Below are 23,393 nucleotides of genomic sequence, written 5' to 3'. Positions count from 1 at the left end.
AGGGTGTGAATGGTGGGATAGAGACACGGAGAGAAAAAAAGAAAGAAACAGGCTCTGATAGTTACATTAACAGGAACACGGATTGAGGCACGACTTATGTCTTTTGAGGGTCTGTGCAATAAACCGACAGTGGTCCACAGAGGCTACAACTTGCACCACGGAGCAACTGACTTTCATCACGTAAAGTGCAGCTCTCACCTGTCCTGATCTTCAACTCCTCGTCCTCATCGTCAGTGAAGATGTACGTCTGGGACAAAAGAAAGAAGCACGATTAGGGACGCGCCATCTCCTACATTCAATGTGGCGCACCTTAGACAATCCGAAATCTACAACAATGGTCACCTGACCAATGACGCACCACGATTATTGATCGGAGTGGCGCTCGCGTGCGTTACAAAGGTTTCGATAAGTGGCAGAAAGATCACAATCACGTACCTGCTGGTCCATTGGTAAAATTCAGAATTGAAGGAATTGATGCCACAGAGTCGAGCATTATGTTGCAAGGATTGGACTAACTGGGTTGTCTAGAACCAACTAGAATCATAGGACCCGGACTTGGTCAGAGCGAAGGCCCGCCCATTTCCCGGCGGTCCCCGGGCGGAACTACAGTTTTTGCCGGCCACTGCCGCTGGGACCTGTCGAGCGGGAGTTTCGCAGCGGTTCCGTCGGCGGGCGGGAGCGGGCGGGAACGGACGTGAGCAGCAGTGGGCGGGAGCGGGCGGGAGCGGGCGTGAGCAGCAGTGGGCGGGAGCGGGCGGGAGCGGGCGTGAGCAGCAGTGGGCGGGAGCGGGCGTGAGTGGGCGGCAGCAGCAGCGGGCGGTAGATGCAGGCCTCTCGACTCGCCAAACATCGGAGGCCGTGAACCGCGCCTGCGCGAGACTTGCAGTTCTTGTTTTTGTCGTTACTCGTGGGCGATGTCATCACTTTACCGCGATTGGGGCTGATGGCAACGCTGTGCACTCACTTGCACCCGCCAGTTGCAGAGAGACCATACTTGGAGGGAGAGAAACAAAACCATCGTCAGCCATCCAGCGAGGGAAGTTATAATGAGTGCAAAAAAAAAACACTTGCAAGAAGTCTGATGGAGGGAAGCCCAGAGCTCCCGGGTTTAATGAGGAGCTGGAGGAGCTTGTATCTGAGGCGGAGCGCCGGTATAAAGACCTCACCCGGGATCGTGCACAAGGAAAAATCCCATGTTTGGAGCCTCCGACATGGGCGGGCGGCAGAAGGTTGCACCGGCGGTACTACACGGAGGAAACTCCCGCCGGGCAGCAGGTGGGCAGTGCGTGAGGAACCTTTCAAAAAAAATGTTTTTCGGGCGGTACCTCACCCGCTGTGGGCGGCACTCTGATCGAGTTCGGGCCCTTCGAATCAGAGAACGGCTACGGCGCAGAAGGAGGCCATTCGGCCCGTCGAGCCCGTGCCGGCTCTCTGCAAGAGCACCTCAGCCAGTCCCACTCCCCCCCCCGCCCTTTCCCTGCAGCCCTGCAATTATTTTTCATGTACTTATCCAACTCCCTTTTGAAAGGCACGATTGAGTCTGCCTCCACCACCCTCTCAGGCAGCGCATTCCAGATCCTAAGCACTCGCTGCGTAAAAAAGGTTATACATCATGCCGCCTCTGGTTCTTTTGCCAATCACCTTAAATCTGTGTCCTCTGGTTCTCCACCCTTCCACCAATGGGAACCGTTTCTCTCTATCTACATATACACTGGAATTTAGAAGAATGAGAGGGGTTCTCATAGAAACATATAAAATTCTGACGGGATTGGACAGGTTAGATGCAGGAAGAATGTTCCCGATGTTGGGGAAGTCCAGAACCAGGGGACATAGTCTAAGGATAAGGGGTAAGCCATTTAGGACCGAGATGAGGAGAAACTTCTTCACTCAGAGAATTGTGAACCTGTGGAATTCTCTACCGCAGAAAGTTGTTGAGGCCAGTTCGTTAGATATATTCAAAAGGGAGTTAGATGTGGCCCTTACGGCTAAAGGGATCAAGGGGTATGGAGAGAAAGCAGGAATGGGGTACTGAAGTTGCATGATCAGCCATGATCTTATTGAATGGTGGTGCAGGCTCGAAGAGCCGCATGGCCTACTCCTGCACCTATTTTCAATGTTTCTATGTTTCTATGTCTAGATCCTCATCAGAGGTCGTAATGGTGACCTTTTGGATTGTATGGTAGCCTCCACTGATGGTTCAATCTCTCAATGCGCCACAGGTGTTGTACTGAATTTGGTCCCTGGTTTGTCCCTGTTCCGCCGGGGTGGGAAGAGAGGAAAAGTTTCAGCCAGGATTCCTGCCCCTGATCGCTATCCAGCGGGCTCTGCAGCAAAGTCCATGGGGGTGAAATTCAGTGTCGGCCCGCTAGGGGGCGGTAACAGTCGGGAGACGCGAGACTTGGCGCCAGGCGCAGAACTCCCGCCCCTCTCGGGAAATTCGGAAGGAAGCGGGGCGCTAAAAGGGGGGGGGGGACACCTCGGCAGTGCTGCACCCTGGTCCGATGGGGGTCCCTCCCTCCCGTAACGGGAAAGGCCTGCGCTGCAGGCTCCGCAAGGAACAAAGCCACTTGCCTGGACGGCCGGGACGCAGAGGAGCCGAGCGATCGGCAGAGTGCCGGGCTGAGCGATCGCGGGGCCAGGACCCCGCCGAGAAACCGGAGCCAGGAGCAGGAAACACAAGCTACGTTTTTTTTTTCCCCCGCCCTCCCCCGACCACCTCACCTTCAAGCGTCGCCCCGGCAACGGCCGGCCGCCCGAGCCGTGCCTCCTGCAGCTGTCGGTGTCTTCGCCCTGCCGCTGCTGCAGGGAGCGGGACCCTAACGGGGGCGGTGCGCGTGGCGATGACGTCACGACCCCCACGCTGCAGTGCCGCCGCTAAACCCCGCCCCATTGGGAGTCGTTAACCGCGCCGTGCCCGGGCGTTAATGCATTTGAGACCCATTAGCGCTCCCCCGCCCCCCCCCCCCCAGAGATTTGATAGAGGAATTTAAAATTATGAGGGGTCTGGACAGGGTAGATGGAGAGAAACTGTTCCCATTGGTGGAAGGGTCGAGAGTCAGAAGACACAGATTTAAGGCGATTGGCAGAAGAACCAAAGGCGACACGAGAAAAAACGTTCTTTTACTTTTTGGCGAGTGTTATGCATGCAACCCTCGGCAACCTGTATCATACCACCACCAGAGGGCCTACCTGTTGGAGTCCCAAGGGATCCCAGCATCCCTTGGGAGCACGGTATATAAGCAGGCCTCCCACGCTGTACCTGCACTCTGGAGTTTAATTAAAGGAGCTAAGGTCACACTTACTCATTGCACACAGTACTCAGTTGCATCACTTTATTATGAGCTTAACAACGAGTAGTTAGGATCTGGAATGCGCTGCCTGAGAGGGTGGTGGAGGCAGACTCAATCGTGGCTTTCAAAAGGGAGTTGGATAAGTACCTGAAGGAAAAAATTTGCAGGGCTATGGGGAAAGGGCGGAGGGGGGTGGGACTGGTGGAGGTGCTCTTGCAGAGAGCCGGCACGGGCCTCGATGGGCCGAATGGCCTCCTGTTGTGCTGTAACCGGTCTGTGATTATATGATCATTACGGTACAGTGCGTGACTCTGCCTGTGCTTAGTGCAAGGTTCCTGTTTTTCTGAATGTAGGAACAGGAAGATTGGGCAGTCACAGCGCATAGGGCAGGTGATTGAAATATCCGCGTCACTGAGCAAGGCACTTCCTCATTCTGCACAACGAGAGAAACTTCCCCAATTCATCAGGCCAGCCTTTCACCGCCTACAATAGCAGAGCGGGGACACCAGGCTGCCAAGCACACCCCCACCCCCGACCCCGGCCCTGACCTCACTGCCAACCGAGAAAAATCGCTCAGTGCTTTCGAAAGAAAAGCAGAGCCGATCCCATTAAAAGGCTGTGGCCCGGGGCTTGCTCCTACTGACAATCAGCCAGACAGAAGGCCGGTTCCACATGAGTACACGGGGTGCTGGCTAACTTTAACCAGCTTTGCGTGTGTGCGAGCGAGAGGCAGCTGGGCCTCGCCTTGTTTAAGCAAGGAGCTCATTCAGCAAGCTTGCCACCTCGGTTCGCTCCGCTACTTGTACCAAAGGCTTCTACATTTTCCACGCCGACAGGGCTTAGAGCGCAGGAACTAGACGTTGAGAGGCAGTAGCCGAGCGAGTGAGACAGGCTGGAGAGGACCTTTGGGGAGAAGCACGTTCCACACGGTTCCTCTGACTTGAGCTCGAGAATCACCTCTAAAAACAAGCATAATGAAAGAAAGACAGACTTGAATTTATATAGTGCCTTTCACGACCACTGGACGTCTCAAAGCGTTTTACAGCCAATGACGTACTTTTTAAGGGGTAGTCACTGTTGCAATGTGGCAGCCAACTTGCACACAGCAAGCTCCCACAAACAGCAATGTGATAATGACCAGGTAATCTGTTTTTGTTAAGTTGATTGAGGGATAAATATTGGCCCAGGACACCAGGGATAACTCCCCTGCTCTTATTCCAAATAGTGCCACGGGACCTTTTACGGCTATCTGTGAGAGCAGACGAGGCCTTGGTTTCATGTCTCATCCGAATGACGGCACCTCCGACAGTGCGGCGCTCCCTCAGCACTGCACTGGGAGTGTCGGCCTAGATTTTTGTGCTCAAGTCCCTGGAGTGGGACTTAGAACCCACAACCTTCTGACTCAGAGGCGAGTGTGCTGCCCACTGAGCTACGGCTGACACATTTCTGTAATGAGCAGCATTGCCGGGAGCCTCTTTAAATCCTTCGGCCTGCTCTGAGTAAATGGGGCCTAGTCTCAGGCTTTGGCACTCGGTCAATTGTCGACCAAAGAATCCCATCTTCGGGTGGGTGTCCCGGAAACCTAAAAGCGGGCGGCTCCTCAAGCGTGAGGTCTGTGACGAGGGGCAGGCGGCACTCCCCCAGCACTGCACTGGAGCGTCAGCCTAGATTTACGTGATCGAGTTCTGACTTGGAGGCGAGTGTGCCACCCACTGAGCCACAGCTGACACTGCGATGACAATGGGATCATAACGGAATGAAAAAGAAAGAACTTGCATTTATATAGCACCTTTCACGACATCTGGATGACCCAAAGCGCTTTTGAAGTGTAGTCGCTGTTGTAATTTTTTTTTTTAAATTAATTCACAGGATGTGGGCGTCGCTGGCAAGGCCGGCATTTATTGCCTATCCCTAATTGCCCTCAAGAAGGAGTTGGTGAGCTGCCATTTCAGAGGGCAGTTAAGAGTCAACAACATTGCTGTGGGTCTGGAGTCACCTATGGGCCAGACCGGGTAAGGACGGCAGATTTCCTTCCCTAAAGGACATTGGTGAACCAGATGATTTTTTGACAATCCGGTAATTTCATGGTCACCATGACTGATGCAGTTTTGGTCACCTTACTTAAGGAAGGATATACTAGCTTTGGAGGGGGTACAGAGACGATTCACTAGGCTGATTCCGGAGATGAGGGGGTTACCTTATGATGATAGATTGAGTAGACTGGGTCTTTACTCATTGGAGTTCAGAAGGATGAGGGGTGATCTTATAGAAACATTTAAAATAATGAAAGGGATAGACAAGATAGAGGCAGAGAGGTTGTTTCCACTGGTCGGGGAGACTAGAACTAGGGGGCACAGCCTCAAAATACGGGGGAGCCAATTTAAAACCGAGTTGAGAAGGAATTTCTTCTCCCAGAGGGTTGTGAATCTGTGGAATTCTCTGCCCAGGGAAGCAGTCGAGGCTAGCCGACAGTGCAACACCCCCGCAGTACCACACTAAGAGGGCCAGCCTGGATGTTGTCCCTGGAATGGGACTTGAACCCACAACCTTCTGACTCAGAAGCGAGATAGAGTGCTGCCCAGTGACCCATGGCTGACAAAAGAAGATAATTAGAGAGCTCAAACGTGCCTCTTTCAAGGAGGAAACTACTTCAGAAGCTCATCTGTGCATTTGTGCAACAGTTCGTCACCAAATAGTGTGTATGGACCAGCAGAGGAACTCAATAAATTAACAAGTGGAGACATATGGTGTGATTAGCAGTGTCAATACATGCTGGCATAGTCAAGCCAGCCTTGCTCAAATACCACACTGAACATCCTGGGACATTCAATTCACTCACGCACAATCTTTACTGTCGCTTGAAACTGTCATTTGTCCAGCCACAGGAACCCCCGAGCTGGGTCCAAGTCTATCTCAGTGTCTGACCACAAGAAGTGGTTTTCAGAGCACAGTCTCGGTCCGACTGCAGTCACTACAAACCCCTCTGTGGTTTCATAGAAACATAGAAAATAGGTGCAGGAGCAGGCCATTCAGCCCTTCTAGCCTGCACCACCATTCAATGAGTTCATGGCTGAACATGAAACTTCAGTACCCCCTTCCTGCTTTCTCGCCATAACCCTTGATCCCCCGAGTAGTAAGGACTTCATCTAACTCCCTTTTGAATATATTTAGTGAATTGGCCTCAACTACTTTCTGTGGTAGAGAATTCCACAGGTTCACCACTCTCTGGGTGAAGAAGTTTCTCCTTATCTCGGTCCTAAATGGCTTACCCCTTATCCTCAGACTGTGACCCCTGGTTCTGGACTTCCCCAACATTGGGAACATTCTTTCTGCATCTAACCTGTCTAAACCCGTCAGAATTTTAAACGTTTCTATGAGGTCCCCTCTCATTCTTCTGAACTCCAGTGAATACAAGCCCAGTTGATCCAATCTTTCTTGATAGGTCAGTCCCGCCATCCCGGGAATCAGTCTGGTGAACCTTCGCTGCACTCCCTCAATAGCAAGAATGTCCTTCCTCAAGTTAGGAGACCAAAACTGTACACAATACTCCAGGTGTGGCCTCACCAAGGCCCTGTACAACTGTAGCAACACCTCCCTGCCCCTGTATTCAAATCCCCTCGCTATGAAGACCAACATGCCATTTGCTTTCTTAACCGCCTGCTGTACCTGCATGCTAACCTTCAATGACTGATGTACCATGACACCCAGGTCTCGTTGCACCTTCCCTTTTCCTAATCTGTCACCATTCAGATAATAGTCTGTCTCTCTGTTTTTACCACCAAAGTGGATAACCTCACATTTATCCACATTATACTTCATCTGCCATGCATTTGCCCACTCACCTAACCTATCCAAGTCACTCTGCAGCCTAATAGCATCCTCCTCGCAGCTCACACTGCCACCCAACTTAGTATCATCCGCAAATTTGGAGATACTGCATTTAATCCCCTCGTCTAAATCATTAATGTACAATGTAAACAGCTGGGGCCCCAGCACAGAACCTTGCGGCACTCCACTAGTCACTGCCTGCCATTCTGAAAAGTACCCGTTTACTCCTACTCTTTGCTTCCTGTCTGACAACCAGTTCTCAATCCACGTCAGCACACTACCCCCAATCCCATGTGCTTTAACTTTGCACATTAATCTCTTGTGTGGGACCTTGTCGAAAGCCTTCTGAAAGTCCAAATATACCACATCAACTGGTTCTCCTTTGTCCACTTTACTGGAAACATCCTCGACAAACTGACTGGGCTGTCACTCCGGAAGCAGCAGATCAGAACAAAACCCCAGTTACACGCAAACGGGGCCTGAGTGATTTCGGGGGACTTTTATTTTATTTTCAAAGTGAGGCCTTTATGCTCGGGGACCGACAACCTCACCTTGCCACATGATTTTGTGTACGAGGACGATGCCAAGGATTGGGAGGTTATAACCAGCAGGGAAAGCTCAACAGCTCAAGGCTCCTTCCGCTTAAAAAAAGAGACGGCCGAATATACGTCTTTAAAAAGAAATTTAAAAGACTTGCATTTATATAGCGCCTTTCACAACCACCGGATGTCTCGAAGTGCTTTACAGCCAATGAAGTACCTTTGCAGTGTAGTCACTGTTATAAGGTAGGAAACGGGGCAGCCAATATGCGCACAGCAAGCTCCCACAAACAGCACTGTGATAATGACCAGATAATCTGTTTTTGCAGATAGAGAGAAACTATTACCTCTGGTGGGGGCAGTCTTAGCCTCTCTGCCCTCCTTAGAAACATAGGAACAGGAGGAGGCTATTCAGCCCCTCGAGCCTATTCTGCCATTGAATGAGATCATGACTGATCTGTGACCTCGCTCCATATACCCGCCTTTGGCCCATAACCCCTTAATATCTGTGGTTAATAAAAAGTTATCAATCTCCTAATATCCCCTTATGTGGCTCAGTGTCAAAATTTGTTTCAAATCACTCCAGAGACTTGAGCACATAAATCCAGGCTGACACTCCCAGTGCCACACTGTCGGAGGTGCCGTCTTTCGGATGAGACGTTAAACGGAGGCCCCGTCTGCTCTCTCAGGTGGACGTAAAAGATCCCATGGCGCTATTTCGAAGAAGAGCAGGGGGAGTTCCTCCCGGTATCTTGCGCCAATATTTATCCCTCAATCAACAGAACAAACACAGATTACCTGGTCATTATCACATTGCTGTTTGTGGGAGCTTGCTGTGCGCAAATTGGCTGCTGCGTTTCCCACATTACAACAGTGACCGCACTCCAAAATGTACTTCATTGGCTGTAAAGCGCTTTGGGACATCCGGTGGTCATGAAAGGCGCTATATAAATGCAAGTCTTTCTTTCTGTATTTTTTTTTACACCACCTGATGCCTGCACCAACTGAGGCACCTAGACGGTCTGCATCGGGCATCAGGGGTGGCAGAATAAAGTGCGTGACTGAGTCACTCAGAAGTGGCCCGGCAGTTTTACAATGACGTGGCAAACAGGAAACCAAGGCTGGTTCTGTACCCTGCACGTTTCCTGTTTCACAGTGACATTATAAACCTCCAGCACCAATTGTCTTTGAACATTATTGGCACGTCGGGTGAGATGGGGGGGGGTCTGCTAACGCAGCCCGAGATCATTATAAACAGCCCACGCCTGAAAACTCCACTGCTGGGTCTGCACTGCAGAACAAACGTCTTTGAATTTCTTTAAAATTACTTCCACATTTTTTTTTTTAAAACCATTTATATAGTATTTTTCACCCTCACTGCTTGAGTCAGAAGGTTGTGGGTTCAAGTCCCACTCCAGGGGCTTGAGCACATAAATCTAGGCTGACACCCCCAGTGCAGTGCTGAGGGAGTGCCGCACTGTCGGAGGTGCCGTCTTTCAGATGAGACATTAAACCGAGGCCCCGCCTGCTCTCTCAGGTGGACGTTAAAGATCCCATGGCACTATTTTGAAGAAGAGCAGGGGAGTTCTCCCCGGTGTCCTTGGGGCCAATATTTATCCCTCAATCAACAGAACAAACACAGATTATCTGGTCATTATCACATTGCTATTTGTGGGAGCTTGCTGTGCACAAAATGGCTACCGCGTTTCCCACATTGCAACAGTGACCACACTCCAAAAGTACTTCATTGGCTGGAACGCGCTTTGGGACATCCGATGGTGAAAGGCGCTATATAAATGCAAGTCCTTCTTTCTTCACACGGAATCCCTGTTTGCGTTGCTTGAGCAGAGCTGTTCGCCCATTCTAAATAAACATAATCAACATTGAAAGAGACCCATGGATGATTTCAGCACAAAGAGGCCATTCAGCCCACCGTGTCCGTGCTGGCTCTTCGATAGAGCACTGTTGATCCAAGCCCACTGCCCAGCTCAGTCCGATAGGATTAGTGAGGGACTGAGCACATCGGCCCGTTAATATCACCACCGTAAATGCCATGGCTATCGTTTTTAAAGGCAGGTGCGCTTACAGTGTGCGCGGAAGCCCATCACGCGATCACTCAGCCCCAGCTCCCCACAACCTGTCCGCTCAGCAACAAGGCCCACCAGTGATTGACATCTCCCCAGTGATCCTCACATAACCGTCTGAGTGCTTGGCAGTGCTGGAGAAGGTGGAGGTGAAGGTTCAGGGCGGGTGGGCCAAGTCAAAGGTCAAAGGGCTTCCAAGAAGCCTCTGACGGCAGTAAGACACATGGTGATTTTTAAAAAATAGATATCCAGGAGGCAGCAGAACAACGTGTATTTATATAGCGCCGTTAATGTAGTGGAACATCCCAAGGTGCTTCACGGGGGTTTGACACCAAGTCACATAAGTAGAAATTACCGCAGGTGACCAAAAGCTTGGTCAAACAGGTCGTTTTTAAGGAGCGTCTTGAAGGAGGAAAGAGCGGTAGAGAGGCGGAGAGGTTTAGGGAGGGAGTTCCAGAGCTTGGGGCCCAGGCAACAGAAGGCACGGCCACCGATGGTTTGAGCGATTATAATCAGGGATGCTCAAGAGGGCAGAATTAGAGGAGCGCAGACATCTCGGGGAGGGGGGGTGATGTGGGGCTGGAGGAGATTACAGAGATAAGGAGGGGCGAGGGGTTTGAAAACAAGGATGGAAATTTTGAAATCAAGGCTTAACCGGGAGCAAATATAGGTCAGCGAGCACAGGGGGTGATGGGTGAGTGGGACTTGGTGCGAGTTTTAGATGACCTCTAGTTTACGTAGGGTAGAATGTGGGAGGGTAGCCAGGAGTGCGTTCATAACGACTCGGGGGCAATAAATGCCGGCTTTGCCAGCGACGCCCACGTCCCAGAACTAATTTTTTAAAAGACTGCAAGGAATGAGCAGCAGTCCAGTGTCGGAGGGGAGGGGAGTATTGAACAGGCAGTATCCAGTGTCGGAGGGGAGAGGAGTATTGAACAGGCAGTATCCAGTGTCGGAGGGGAGGGGAGTATTGAACAGGCAGTATCCAGTGTCGGAGGGGAGGGGAGTGTTGAATGAGCAGCAGTCCAGTGTCGGAGGGGAGAGGAGTATTGAACAGGCAGTATCCAGTGTCGGAGGGGAGGGGAGTATTGAACAGGCAGTATCCAGTGTCGGAGGGGAGGGGAGTATTGAACAGGCAGTATCCAGTGTCGGAGGGGAGGGGAGTGTTGAATGAGCAGCAGTCCAGTGTCGGAGGGGAGAGGAGTATTGAACAGGCAGTATCCAGTGTCGGAGGGGAGGGGAGTATTGAACAGGCAGTATCCAGTGTCGGAGGGGAGGGGAGTGTTGAATGAGCAGCAGTCCAGTGTCGGAGGGGAGGGGTGTTTTGAACAGACTGTAATCAGTGTCAGTGTTTACAGGGCCCAGAAGAGCCGAGGGCCCAGGGCAGCACGGGCCAGCCCAGACTGTTATATGTGTGCGCACTAGGTCCGTGCAGCAGAGCAGGTCTCCAGTCGTCCTGGTTAACCCTTGCCACTGGACCAAGACCTGGCTCTGTAGAGCCCGTGTGGTGGCTGATGTGCAACGGTCACCACACATTAAAAAAATCCACGCACAGGCATCTTCCACCCCCTCAATTGGAGTTCAGGACTGGAACCTCGGGTCCTTCGTTGAAACATCTGTGAACCCATTTGGAAGCAAGTCATCCTCGTTCGAGGGACGGCCTGTGGTGTACAGCAGGAGAAGATCACCGGTTCGCTTTGCACCGAGCATCTGTTTTATGTCGGTGCGCAGCCTGTCCCAAATGCTCAGCACAGTCCCATCCCCTCCCCTGCTATTGATTGTGCTCGCTCAGCTCCCCGCCCATCATTGTACGGACTGCCTGCCCACCAGTCTTCCCTCTCGGAGCCCATTGTACCCATTGTCAGACAGTTTAACCGCGGTGATCTCCGCACTCAATAAGCTCAAAACCTTCCTGAAACAAAGCTTCTCAGCGGTGTGAAATGCCCTTTACAGCTCATGCCTTTGAGAAACAATGGCTGGTTAATGCACACACACACACACACACATGAATTATTTTTCTCTTTCTGCCTCATTTGGTATTCCCCTCGCTCCCCTTTCAGGTCTCCACAGCTCGACTGGGAGTGCTGGATCCAAAATCTAGTCACGAACCAGAAGGCATTCAAAATAAGCAGGATTTGTACTCGGGAAGGACGTGAAGGCCTTAGAGAGAGTGCAGAAAAGATTTACGAGAATGGTTCCAGGGATTAGGGACTTCAGTTATGTGGATGGACTGGAGAAGCTGCGAGTGTTCGACTTAGAGAGGAGGAGAAACTTCTTCACCCAGAGAATTTTTGTGAACCTGTGGAATTCTCTACCACAGAAAGTTGTTGAGGCCAGTTCATTAGATATATTCAAAAGGGAGTTAGATGTGGCCCTTATGGCTAACGGGATCGGGGGTATGGAGAGAAAGCAGGAATGGGGTACTGAAGTTGCATGATCAGCCATGATCATATTGAATGGTGGTGCAGGCTCGAAGGGCCGAATGGCCTACTCCTGCACCTATTTTCTATGTTTCTATGTTTCTAGAGCAGAGAAAGTTGAGAGGAGATTTGATCGCGGTGTTCAAAATCACAAGGGATCGAGACAGAGTAGATAGAGAGAAACTGTTCCCATTGGTGGAAGGGTGGAGAACCAGAGGACACAGATTTAAGGCGATTGGCAGAAGAGCCAAAGGCGACAGGAGGAAAAACTTTTTTTACGCAGCGAGTGGTTAGGATCTGGAATGCGCTGCCTGAGAGGGTGGTGCAGGAAGATTCGATTGTGGCTTTCAAAAGGGAGTTGGATAAGTACCTGAAGGAAAAAAATGTGCAGGGCTACGGGGAAAAGGCGGGGGGAGTGGGACTGGCTGAGGTGCTCTTGCAGAGAACCGGCACGGGCTCGATGGGCCGAATGGCCTCCTTCTGTGCTGTAACCGTTCTATGATTCTAGGAAGGCAATGCGAAACCACCTTAGCTGCTCTTCCTTGTAAGCGGCCCAAGAATTCTGTGTCGTTATTTCGTCCAAGACATACGGTGTAAGTGCTCCACATGACCCTCCTCCTGCCCGAACCCTATCAACATAACCCTGAATTCCTTTCTCCCTCATGTGTTTATCTAGCCTCCCCTTAAATGTACCTACACTGTTCAGCTCAACCATTCCCTATGGTAGCGAGTTCCACATTCTCACCACTCTCGGGGTAAAGAAGTTTTTCCTGAATTCCCTATTGGATAAATTAGTGACTATCTTATATTTTTGAACTTTTTTTTTTGGACACCCTTACCTGGGCTTTGAGTTCAGACGTGCCCCATGAGTGAATAGAGCGAACGGACGTGTAACCAAACAGAGCGCTCTGTGGACACTGAGAAGGTCAGGATGGTGAGGAGCGAAAGCACGATCGGAGAAGCAGACGTTGCGGAAGGTTTTGAAGGCACGGAGCGAGGCAGCAATGATGGCGAGGTTTTGGAGAGAATGCAAGCTGTGCCCCCCAAAGGAGGGGTGATAGGGACAGGGGACCCCCGAGCCAACCCTTCGGTCTGAGAAGCCGAACCAGTGGTCGCTCAGGCCAGCCACGAGTGCCCGCTCACGCTGCTTTGTCCCCGAGCCCTTGCAGAGACGGAACCAGGGTGGCCAGCTCTGATTGGAAGCATTGCTGGAGGTTCCATCACATGACCCCTCGCCTCCAATCTCCCCACCCCTGAGCTCCCGCCATTGGTCACCCAACCCATCCATCCACATGGCGCCTTGCCTTCCCTTGGCCAATTGGAAAGTGAGCAGACTCCTCACTGTCTGTCAAATCGCTGTTGTCCACCCCATAATGTTGTTATTCCATGTAACATATGCACCTGCGAGTGTGCTCTGAGCTGTTGAATTGTGAGTGGCTTAGCTAGTCACATGATGTTCACAAGGCTCAATAAAACCCCAGCCACTTGGGTTCGGGGAATCCACGACGAGGCAGGTGGTTGTGAGCCTGGTGGATGAACTGGCAATGTGCGAGAGGTGGGTGCCGGATGGACTGGAGAGCATCATCACCCCCGGCAACCAAGGCGGACACGAGTCATGTGGCGGCTCTCATCAGCTGCGTTCGGCTGTCCGCTTCACATTAAACAGCAGCGGCCCTTGGCTATAAGGAGGAGAGAGAAGTGTGGGAGAGGAGAGGGTGGGGATCGCTGGGTTGTTGTTTGAGGATCGTTTCCCCCTCCCCACCCGCCCCCTACCTCCCTGCCCCCCCCCCTGCTCCCTGCACCCCCCCGGGACCCTTTAAGACAAAGGGCAGTGTGGATAAATCTCTCACAAAGACCCTGCTGATGATTCAGTGACTGGATACACGAGTCATCAGCGGCTCTGCCTTTGAGCCGTGTGGAGATCTTTAAATGACAAAAAAAAAATCAATTCAATGGGAAAACATTTTTATTTCTGAATTCAATTTTTTTATGGTGGGGGGGGTGGGGGCGGAATTTATCAACCAGACATAATCAAGCCGACAAGGCAACTATATTCATAGACTTCCCCGCTTCTGGCCTGGGTAAAGTCAGGAGGAAGTGGAACAGACCAAGGAGGAAGTGATGTGACCACATTCAGCAGCTGCATGAACCAGGAAATGGTTCGAACCGTGGTCCCTGGTGTAGAGCAGCCACGGGTTTTTGGACCAAGCCGAGACCCAACGTGGGAGGGTGGGTATTTTAACCGCGCCCCACCCCACCCACGTAGCAAACGAGGCAGGACATTCTCCACTGGCCTGGATGAGTGAAGCTCCAACACTCGAGAAGCTCGACACCATGCAGGACAAAGCAGCCCGCTTGATCGGCACCCCATCCACCACCTTCAACATTCACTCCCTCCACCACCGGCGCAGGGTGCATCATCTACAAGACGCAGTGCAGCAACTCGCCAAGGTGACGCATGGCAGCACCTCCCAACCTCAGGGGAACAGTGTCGCACACACTGAACAACCGGCCATTGTTCGAACCCAGTTTGGTGGCAAAGTCGGGTAGCGACGTGCTAATGAGGCCTGGCGGTTAAATCAGGCCGGGCCTGTCACGCGCAGTCAGGAGATAATTGACCTACCCCCACCAATCTTTTCACTGTTGCACAATTGCCCGCCATGGCTCAGCAGGCAGCAGTCTTGCCTCTGAGTCAGGAGGTCATGGGTTCAAGTCCCACTCCAGAGATTTGAGAACCAAAATCCAGGCTGACACTCCCAGTGCAGTGCGGAGGGAGCGCTGCACTGTCGGAGGTGCCGTCTTTTGGATGAGACGTTAAACCGAGGCCCCATCTACTCTCTCAGGTAGACGTAAAAGATCCTACGAGCAGAGGAGTTATCCCCGGTGTCCTGGTCAATATCTATAAAAGTTAACATACCATTTTCTATTATTTACTGGAAAAACAGCATCTTTGTTAAATAATGAGAAACAATTAAATGTTGGTCTTCAGAGAAATTTAGGTGTCCTGGTACAGGAAACACAGAAAGCGAGCATGTAGATACAGCAAGCAATTACTATGGCAAATGGGCATGGCCCATTAAGGTTGAAACTAAAGTCAGGAAGTCTTGCTACAAGTGTACAGAGCTTTGGTAAGACCGCGCCTGGTGTACTGGACACAGTTTTGGTCTCCTTATCCGAGGAAGGATATACTTGCCTCAGAGGGAGTGTAACAAAGGTTCACTCGATTGATTCCTGGGATCAGAGGGTTGTCCTACGAGGAGAGATTGGGTAAATTGGGCAAATACTCTCTGGAGTTTAGAAGAATGAGAGGAGATCTCATTGAAACATATCAGATTCTGAGGTTGACTGAGAGGGTAGATTTTTTCCCTGCTGAGGCTAGAGCACAGGTCTCAGGATAAGGGGTCGGCCATTTAGGACTGAGATGAGGAGAAATTTCTTCACTCAGAGGGTGGTGAATCTTTGTAACTCTCTGCCCCAGAGGGCTGTGGATGCTCAGTCTTTGAATATATTCAAGATAGAGATCGATAGATTTTTGGATACTAAAGGAATCAAGGGATATGGGAATAGTTCAGGAACGTGGAGTTGAGGTGGAAGATCAGCCATGATCTTACTGAATGGCGGAGCAGGCTCGAGGGGCCGAATAGCCTACTCTTGCTCCTCTCTCTTATGTCATCGACCTGAAACATTACCTCTGCTTCTCTCTCCACAGATGCTGCCTGACGGGCTGAGTATTTCCAGCAGTTTCAGTTCTTATTTCAGATTTTTAACATCTGCTTTCGATTGAATTAAATATGTGCTATCACAAAAAGTTCTTTGAGCACTTAGCTGTGTCTAGGTGTATTAATAACCAGCAAGAAGCTTCTACAGGTCAATTATCAGAGATAAATAAAGAGACTGCATCAGCCAGAAGGAAAAAGATCTACATTTATATAGCACCTTGCATGACTTTCGCACCTCCCAAAGCGCTTTACAGCCAACGAAGTACTTTTTTTAAAAAGTGTAGTCACTGTTGCAATATGGGAAATGCAGAAGCCAACTTGCACACAGCAAGCTCCCACAAACAGCAATGTGATGATGATCAGATAATCTGTTATTAGTGATGTTGGTTAAGGAATAAATATTGGCTGGCACACCAGGGAGAACTCCACAGCTCTCCTTCGAAATAGTGCCGTGGGATCTTTTATATACACCTGAGAGAGCAGACGGGGCCTCGGTTTAATGTCTCACACATTACAACAGTGACTACACTCCAAAAGTACTTCATTGGCTGTAAAGCACTTTGAGACATCTGGTGGACGTGAAAGGCGCTATATAAATCCAATTTGTCTTTCTTTCATCCAAAAATCCGACAGTGCGGCGCTCCCTCAGCACTGCGCTGGGCGTGTCAGCCGAGATTTTTGTGCTCAAGTCCCTAGAGTAGGACTTGAACGCACAACCTTCTGACTCAGAGGCGAGAATGTTGCCTACTGAGCCACGGCTGACAGCAGAGAAACTGGCACCGTAAAAGATTTGTGATAAATATTACAAGGCCTTTTTGCTGTTTTTTTATATCTTCTTTTCTCCTAACCCCATCGCAAAAATATATTGGAAAACAACCTCCTGACTCCCCGTGCCCATGCTGAGGTTACGATTTCCTCTGACTCGAGACTAGACTGCTGTCTGCCGGAGACAGGCCCAGACTGCAGGCTGCGAGGAGCAGCTGCCATCCCTTCTGCTCGCCCACTCTCAAGACTACCACCCACTGGGGCATAAGCACGAGCGATTTCGAAGTAAGGCAACTGAACTCCGAGGCGACATTAGAGTCTGTCGTGTCTGGCAGCATCAGTGTCAGCCGTGGCTCAGTGGGCAGCAACCTCACCTCGGGGTCAGAAGGTTGTGGGTTCAAATCCCACTCCAGAAACCTGAGCACAAAAATCTAGGCTGACACTCCCAGTGCAGAGCTGAGGGAGCGCTGCACAGTCGGAGGTGCCGTCTTTCAGCTGAGATGTTAAACCGAGGCCCCGTCTGCTCTCTCAGGTGGACGTGAAAGATCCCATGTCACTATTTCGAAGAAGAGCAGGGGAGTTATCACCCGTGTCCTGGGCCAATATTTATCCCTCAATCAACATAACAAAAATAGATTATCTGATCACATTGCTGTTTGTGGGAGTTTGCTGTGCGCAAGTTGGCTGCCGCGTTTCCCATATTACAACAGTGACTACACTCCAAAAGTACTTCATTGGCTGTGGAGTGCTTTGGTCGTGAATGGCGCAATGTAAGTCTTTCTTTCTGCAGGTCTCTCTCGTGTATAATTTAGAATATATAATGGGGAGGTTGGACTTGTTATCATGGCGAACTTGGACAGGCTGGGTAATCCAGCCACAACTGTACGTTTACTGAGTGTTAATGTACAGTTAATGATGCAAAGCCTTGGTCAGTAAATACACTGCGTGCACTTAGCACGCATGACTTCTTCACCCAGAGAGTGGTGAGAATGTGAAACTCGCTACTACAGGGAGTAACTGAGGCGAATAGTATTACTTGCTGCAATGTATTCGCTTCATGGGTTCTTTGCTTAAGAATTCATAGCAACACATTGCTATTAAGAACTGTTGGTTTATTAGCAAAAGGTTTAACAATCACACTACACATTACCGGTTCATCCACCAGGCTCACAACCATCTGCCTCGTCGTGGAACCCAACTGGCTGGGGTTTGATTGAGTCTTGTGAATATCACGTGACTGGCTAAGCCACTCCCAACTCAACAGCTCTACAACTATTTTAGTTGTGCACTTTAATCAAGTGCCCCCTGATTAAAAGGGAGGTGGGGGGTGGGGCACACTCCAAAAACTTTTCAAGTGCCCCCTTGTTTTTTTTCTGAATTTTGGGGGGGGGGGGGGGGGTTTTGAGAGCACAAAAAAACAAATTATACAAGTGCCCCTGGCTAAAATGGGAGGGGGGGGGCACTAAAACCGGCACAATAAACAAATTAAACTTTTACAAAAACATCAAATTTAAATTTGGTTGCCGGGGGTGATGATGCACTCCAGGTCAACAGCTCGCAAACATTACAGATGCATTTAAGGAGAAGCTGGATAAACCACGAAGGAGAAAGGAATAGAAAGATAAGCTGGTGTTAAGATGAAGAGGAATGGGAAGAGGCTGGATTGGAGCATAAACCCCGGCATGGACCAGTTGGGCAACATGGCATGTTCCTGCAATGTACGTTCTATGCAATAACAGACCATCTCCAGCGGAAGCTTTTACTCAATTCCCAGAAGCCAAGCAACACTCCACATTATCCATCCAACCTCATATCCTGCATTGTTTGCACTGGACTGGCTGCCACGACGTTAATCCAGTTTAAGACCAGGAGCACGCAGATCTTTACAGGAAGAGTGATCAACACATTAAGAAAGAACTTGCATTTCCTCAGGAATGCCCCAACATACTATTCGGCCCAATGAAGTACGGTCACTGAGGTAACGTAGGTAAACGCGGCAGTCAATCTGCACACAGCAAGATCCCAGAAACAGCAAAAGGTTGAATGGTCAGTTTAGCTGTTTTTTTTGGTGCCATGGATTAGGAAATAAATATTGATCGGGACGCCGGAACTCCCTGTGCAAATATGTTCACCCGAGAGGGAAGTTGGGGCATTGGCTTAATATCTCATTCATTAGACAACGTGCTAGATTTTCAGTGGGAGTTGGTGGGGGGGGAAAAAGGGTTCCCCAATCTCCTTTCATAAGGTTCACGAAGTTGATTCCTGAGATGAAGTGGTTTGTCATATGAGGAAAGGTTGAGCAGCTTGGCCCTATAGCTCATTGGAGTTTAGAAGAATGAGAGGTGATCTTGTTGAAACGTGTAAGATTCTGAGGTAGCTGGACAGGGTAGATGCAGAGAGGATGTTTCCACTCATGGGGGAATCTAGAACTAGGGGCCATAGTTTCAGAATAAGGGGTCGCCCATTTAAGATGAGGAGGAATTTCTTCTCTCAGAGGGTCATGAATCTTTGGAATTCTCTGCCCCAGAGAGCTGTGGAGGCTGGGTCATTGAATATATTTAAGGTGAAGATAGACAGATTTTTGAACGATAAGGGAGTTGGGGGTTGATGGGAGCGGGCGGGGAAGTGGGGTTGAGGCCAAGATCAGATCAGCCATGATTTTATTCAATGGCGGAGCAGGCTCGAGGGGCCAAATGGCCTACTCCTGCTCCTATTTCTTATGTTCTTATGTAACCTCAGCATCAGAGAAAAGGCCATTTGTGCTGTTGAGAGATCAGAGGAAACCCCAGAAATTTCCACGGCGAACACTTGCATCCCTTCCTCAGTGCTGGGTAGAGGTCAGCATTGTGTAGGGCCTGAGCCTACAACCTCTAACTGATGGGAGAGGCCTACCTCTCAGGCAAGGCTGACACACTGGGTTGCTGCCTGGGGTGTTGGAACCAAAGGCCTTGGAATTAGGGAAGTGCCAGTTGGAAGCTATAACGAAAAGAAAAAAGACTTGCATTTATATAGCGCCTTTCACGACCTCAGGACATCCCAAAGCGCCTTACAGCCAATGAAGTACTTTTGAAGTGCAGTCACTGTTGTAATGTGGGAAACGCAGCAGCCAATTTGCACACAGCAAGCTCCCACAAACAGCAATGTGATAATGAGCAGATAAACTGTTTTTGTTATGTTAATTGAGGAATAAATATTGGCCAGAACACTGAGGATAACTCCGCTGCTCTTCATCTAAATAGTGCCACGGGATCTTTTACATCCACCTGAGAGCGCAGACGGGGCCTCGGTTTAACCTCGTCCAAAATTCGGTACCTCCGACAGTGCAGCGCTCCCTCGGCATTGAATTGGGAGTGTCAGCCTAGAGATATGTGTTTAAGTGCCTGGAGTAGGATTTGAACCCACAACCTTCTGACTCAGAGGCGAGAGTGCTGCCCATGGCTGACACTGACGAGGGGTGGGGTGGGGGTGTTGGGCCTTCTCAATGCAGGAACGGAACTGGACCAACTAACTCACCTTCGGACTCACATCTATCGTGTGATCTTGTGAAGTGGGTAGTATAGTGCAGCTGCTATCGTTACCAGTAACAGGATATAGCAAGTACACAACAGTGGCTGTATCGTGCTGCAGATACTGATCTGCTCATATTTAACACGGCTGATAAGAGAAACAGAACATTTTCTATTTTTGACGCCAACTCATCTCTTCCATTACTCACTCTCTCCAAACGACTTATTTTACTAAATACATAAAAGGGAACATTTTCAAGTAAGTCGTTCTCAAGCCCCCACTGTCACTAAACAGAGAAAATTGGAACCACCCAAGATTGAGGTTACTTTAGCTAATTTTATTTTCTCGTGGACCTCTTTTTGTTTCAATGTAAAAAGTGCTGAATTTAATGATATGATCTTCAATTGTTGTTTCAGGGGCCTGGTGGGGTATGGGGCAAATGGTTGACCATGTTTTATTTTTTATTCGTTCACAGGATGTGGGCATCGCTGGCAAGGCCGGCATTTATTGCCCATCCCTAATGGCCCCTGGAGAAGGTGGTGGTGAACCGCCTTCTTGAACCGCTGCAGTCCGTGTGGTGAAGGTGCTCCCACAGTGCTGTTAGGGAGGGAGTTCCAGTATTTTGACCCAGCGACTATGAAGGGACGGCCGATATATTTTCAAATCGAGATAGTGTGTAACTTGGAGGGGAACGTGGAGGTGGTGGTGTTCCCATGTGCCTGTTACCCTTGTCCTTCTAGGGGTAGAGTTCGTGCGTTTGGGAGGTGTTGTCAAAGAAGCCTTGGCGAGTTGCTGCAGTGCATCTTGTAGATGGTACACACTGCAGCCACGGTGCGCTGGAGGGAGTGAATATCTCCTTATATGGTTCAGTGACAAATTTTGTTTGATAACGCTCCAGTGAAGTTGTTTCAGATGTTTTACTAAGGTGCAATTTTTGTTATTTTTGCACCCATTGGCTGAGACATTAAACCGAGGCCCCGTCTTCTCTCTCTGGTGGATGTAAAGATCCCACGGCACTATTTCGAAGAACAGCAGGGGAGTTATCCCTGGTGTCCTGGCCAATATTTATCCCTCAATCAACATAACAAAAACAGTTTATCTGGTGATTATCACATTGCTGTTTGTGGGAGCTTGCTGTGCACAAATTGGCTGCTGCGTTTCCCACATTACAACAGTGACTACACTCCAAAAAGTACGTCATTGGCTGTAAGGTGCTTTGAGACGTCTGGTGATCGTGAAAGGTGCCATATAAATGCAAGTCTTTCATTTTTTCGTTCTTTGACACATTAGGATTTGGTAAGGTATTGATGCAGGTAAAGCGACCCCGACATGACCCCGTTCAGCTCCCCCAAGTTCATTGAGGAAGAGGAACGGTGAGTGAATCTCCTCTGCATTGTTCAAGGTCAATACGGCGTGGATTACAGGGTTAAAATTTCTCCTACAATGCCCCTTCCAGCAAGGAAAAAAAGTTAGTATCAGTAATGGTGACCATGAAACTACCGGGTTGTCGTAAAAACCCATGTCCTCCACTAATGTCCTTTAGGGAAGGAAATCTGCCATCTTTACCCAGTCTGGCCTATAAGTGACTAGAGAAATAGTCAATATGGTAGACTTTTAAGTGCCTCTCTGAAATGGCAGCTCACCACCACCATCTCAAGGGCAATCAGGGATGGGCAATAAATGCCGGCCTTGCCAGCGACGCCCACATCCCGTGAATAAAAGAAAGATCTCTTGAAACTTGGAATTTTCAGATAATTTGAATGACGTGCCATTGAATTAAGAGCAGACAGTGCAGCCCATCCAAACCCCTGGGGGTCGATTTTTACTTTTGCGCGACCAATCGGCACAGCCCCCATCCCCTCTCGTGGTTTTGAGTCCCCAGCCTCACTTAAATTTGTCGGGCAATCTACGGGGCACCATACAAGGGTCCTGATGCTGCTTGGTGGATTGAGGCCCCCACGATCAGGCCGGGACAGCCCCCAGCAAGCTAAGGTTTTGGGGGGAGCGGGGTGGGGTGTTCACGATTGCACTCCAAAACCTGACTCATTGCGTGACGTGCTCCAAGATGTCCTTAGCCACCAGCTCCATCCCTCTCCCTGTCAACTGCCTGAGGCTGAACCAGACTGTTCACAACCTAGGTGTCATATTTGACCCCGAGATGGGCTTCCAACCCACATATCCGCACCATCGCTAAGACCGCTTGTTTCCACCTCCAGAACATCGCCCGACTTCACCCCTGTCTCAGCTCATCCGCTGCTGAAGCCCTCATCCGTGCCTTTGTCACCTCTCGACTTGACTACTCCAACACACTCCTGGCTGGCCTCCTACGTTCTAACCTCCGTAAACTTGAGGTCATCCAAACCACGGCTGCCCGTGTCCTAACTTGCACCAAGTCCCGCTCACCCATCACCCCCTGTGCTCGCTGACCCACTTTGGCTCCCGGTTAAGCAACGCCTCGATTTCAAAATTCTCATCCTTGTTTACAAAACCCTGCATGGCCCTCGCCCCTCCCCATCTCTACAACCTCCTCCAGCCCCACAACCCGCCAAGATGTCTGCGCTCCTCTAGTCCTGCCCCCTTGGACATCGCTGATTATAATCGCTCCACCGTCAGCGGCCGTGCCTTCTGTTGCCTGGGCCCCAAGCTCTGGAACTCCCTGCCTAAACCTCTCCACCTCTCTACCTCTCTTTCCTCCTTCAAGACGCTCCTTAAAACCTACCTCTTTGACCAAGCTTTTGGTCACCTGCCCTAATTTCTACTTATATGACTCAGTGGCAAATTTTTGATCTCATTATACACCTGTGAAGCGCCTTAGGACATTTGACTATCTTAAAGGCGCTATATAAATACAAGTTGTTATTCTTATTGTTCGAGTCCCACTCCAGACTTGAGCACAAAAATCTAAGCTGACACTTCAGTGCAGTGCCGAGGGAGCGCTGCATTGTGGGAGGTGCCGTCTTTCTTTTGAGACATTAAACTGAGGCCCCGTCTGCCTTCTCTGATGGACGTAGACGATCCCAATGATCGATTTCGAAGATGAGCAGGGGAGTTAGCCCCAGTGTCCTGGCCAATCTCTCCACCTCCCTTTCCTCCTTTAAGACGCTGCTTAAAACCTACCTGTTTGACCAAGCCTTTGGTCATCTGCCCTAAGTTCTCCTTATTTGGCTCAGTGTAAAATGATGTTTTATAAAGCTCCTGTGAAGAGCTTTGGAATGTATTTCTACATTAAAGGTGCTTTATA

The 23,393-nt window shown here is 50.0% G+C and overlaps 1 protein-coding gene across 2 annotated transcripts in view; it reads right to left on the bottom strand.

The window, feature by feature from the left end:
• Positions 1 to 23,393, bottom strand: part of LOC139230507 (beta-1,3-N-acetylglucosaminyltransferase lunatic fringe-like) — a 50,612-nt gene that overhangs the window by 24,602 nt on the left and 2,617 nt on the right. Inside the window, exons 1-2 of one of the 2 annotated variants that reach the window (XM_070862335.1) lie at positions 436 to 688; positions 199 to 247 (exon numbers count right to left, since the gene is read on the bottom strand). In XM_070862335.1, coding sequence (XP_070718436.1) covers positions 199 to 247; positions 436 to 447 — 61 coding nt within the window. In that variant the 5' untranslated portion in view covers positions 448 to 688. Of the gene's footprint in view, positions 1 to 198; positions 248 to 435; positions 689 to 23,393 lie in introns of those variants that run through there. The other variant, XM_070862334.1, reaches the window with a different exon arrangement.

This window comes from Pristiophorus japonicus, chromosome 19, assembly GCF_044704955.1.
Source record: "Pristiophorus japonicus isolate sPriJap1 chromosome 19, sPriJap1.hap1, whole genome shotgun sequence".
NCBI lineage: Eukaryota > Metazoa > Chordata > Chondrichthyes > Pristiophoridae > Pristiophorus > Pristiophorus japonicus.
This window is presented reverse-complemented; position numbering and strand designations above follow the sequence as displayed.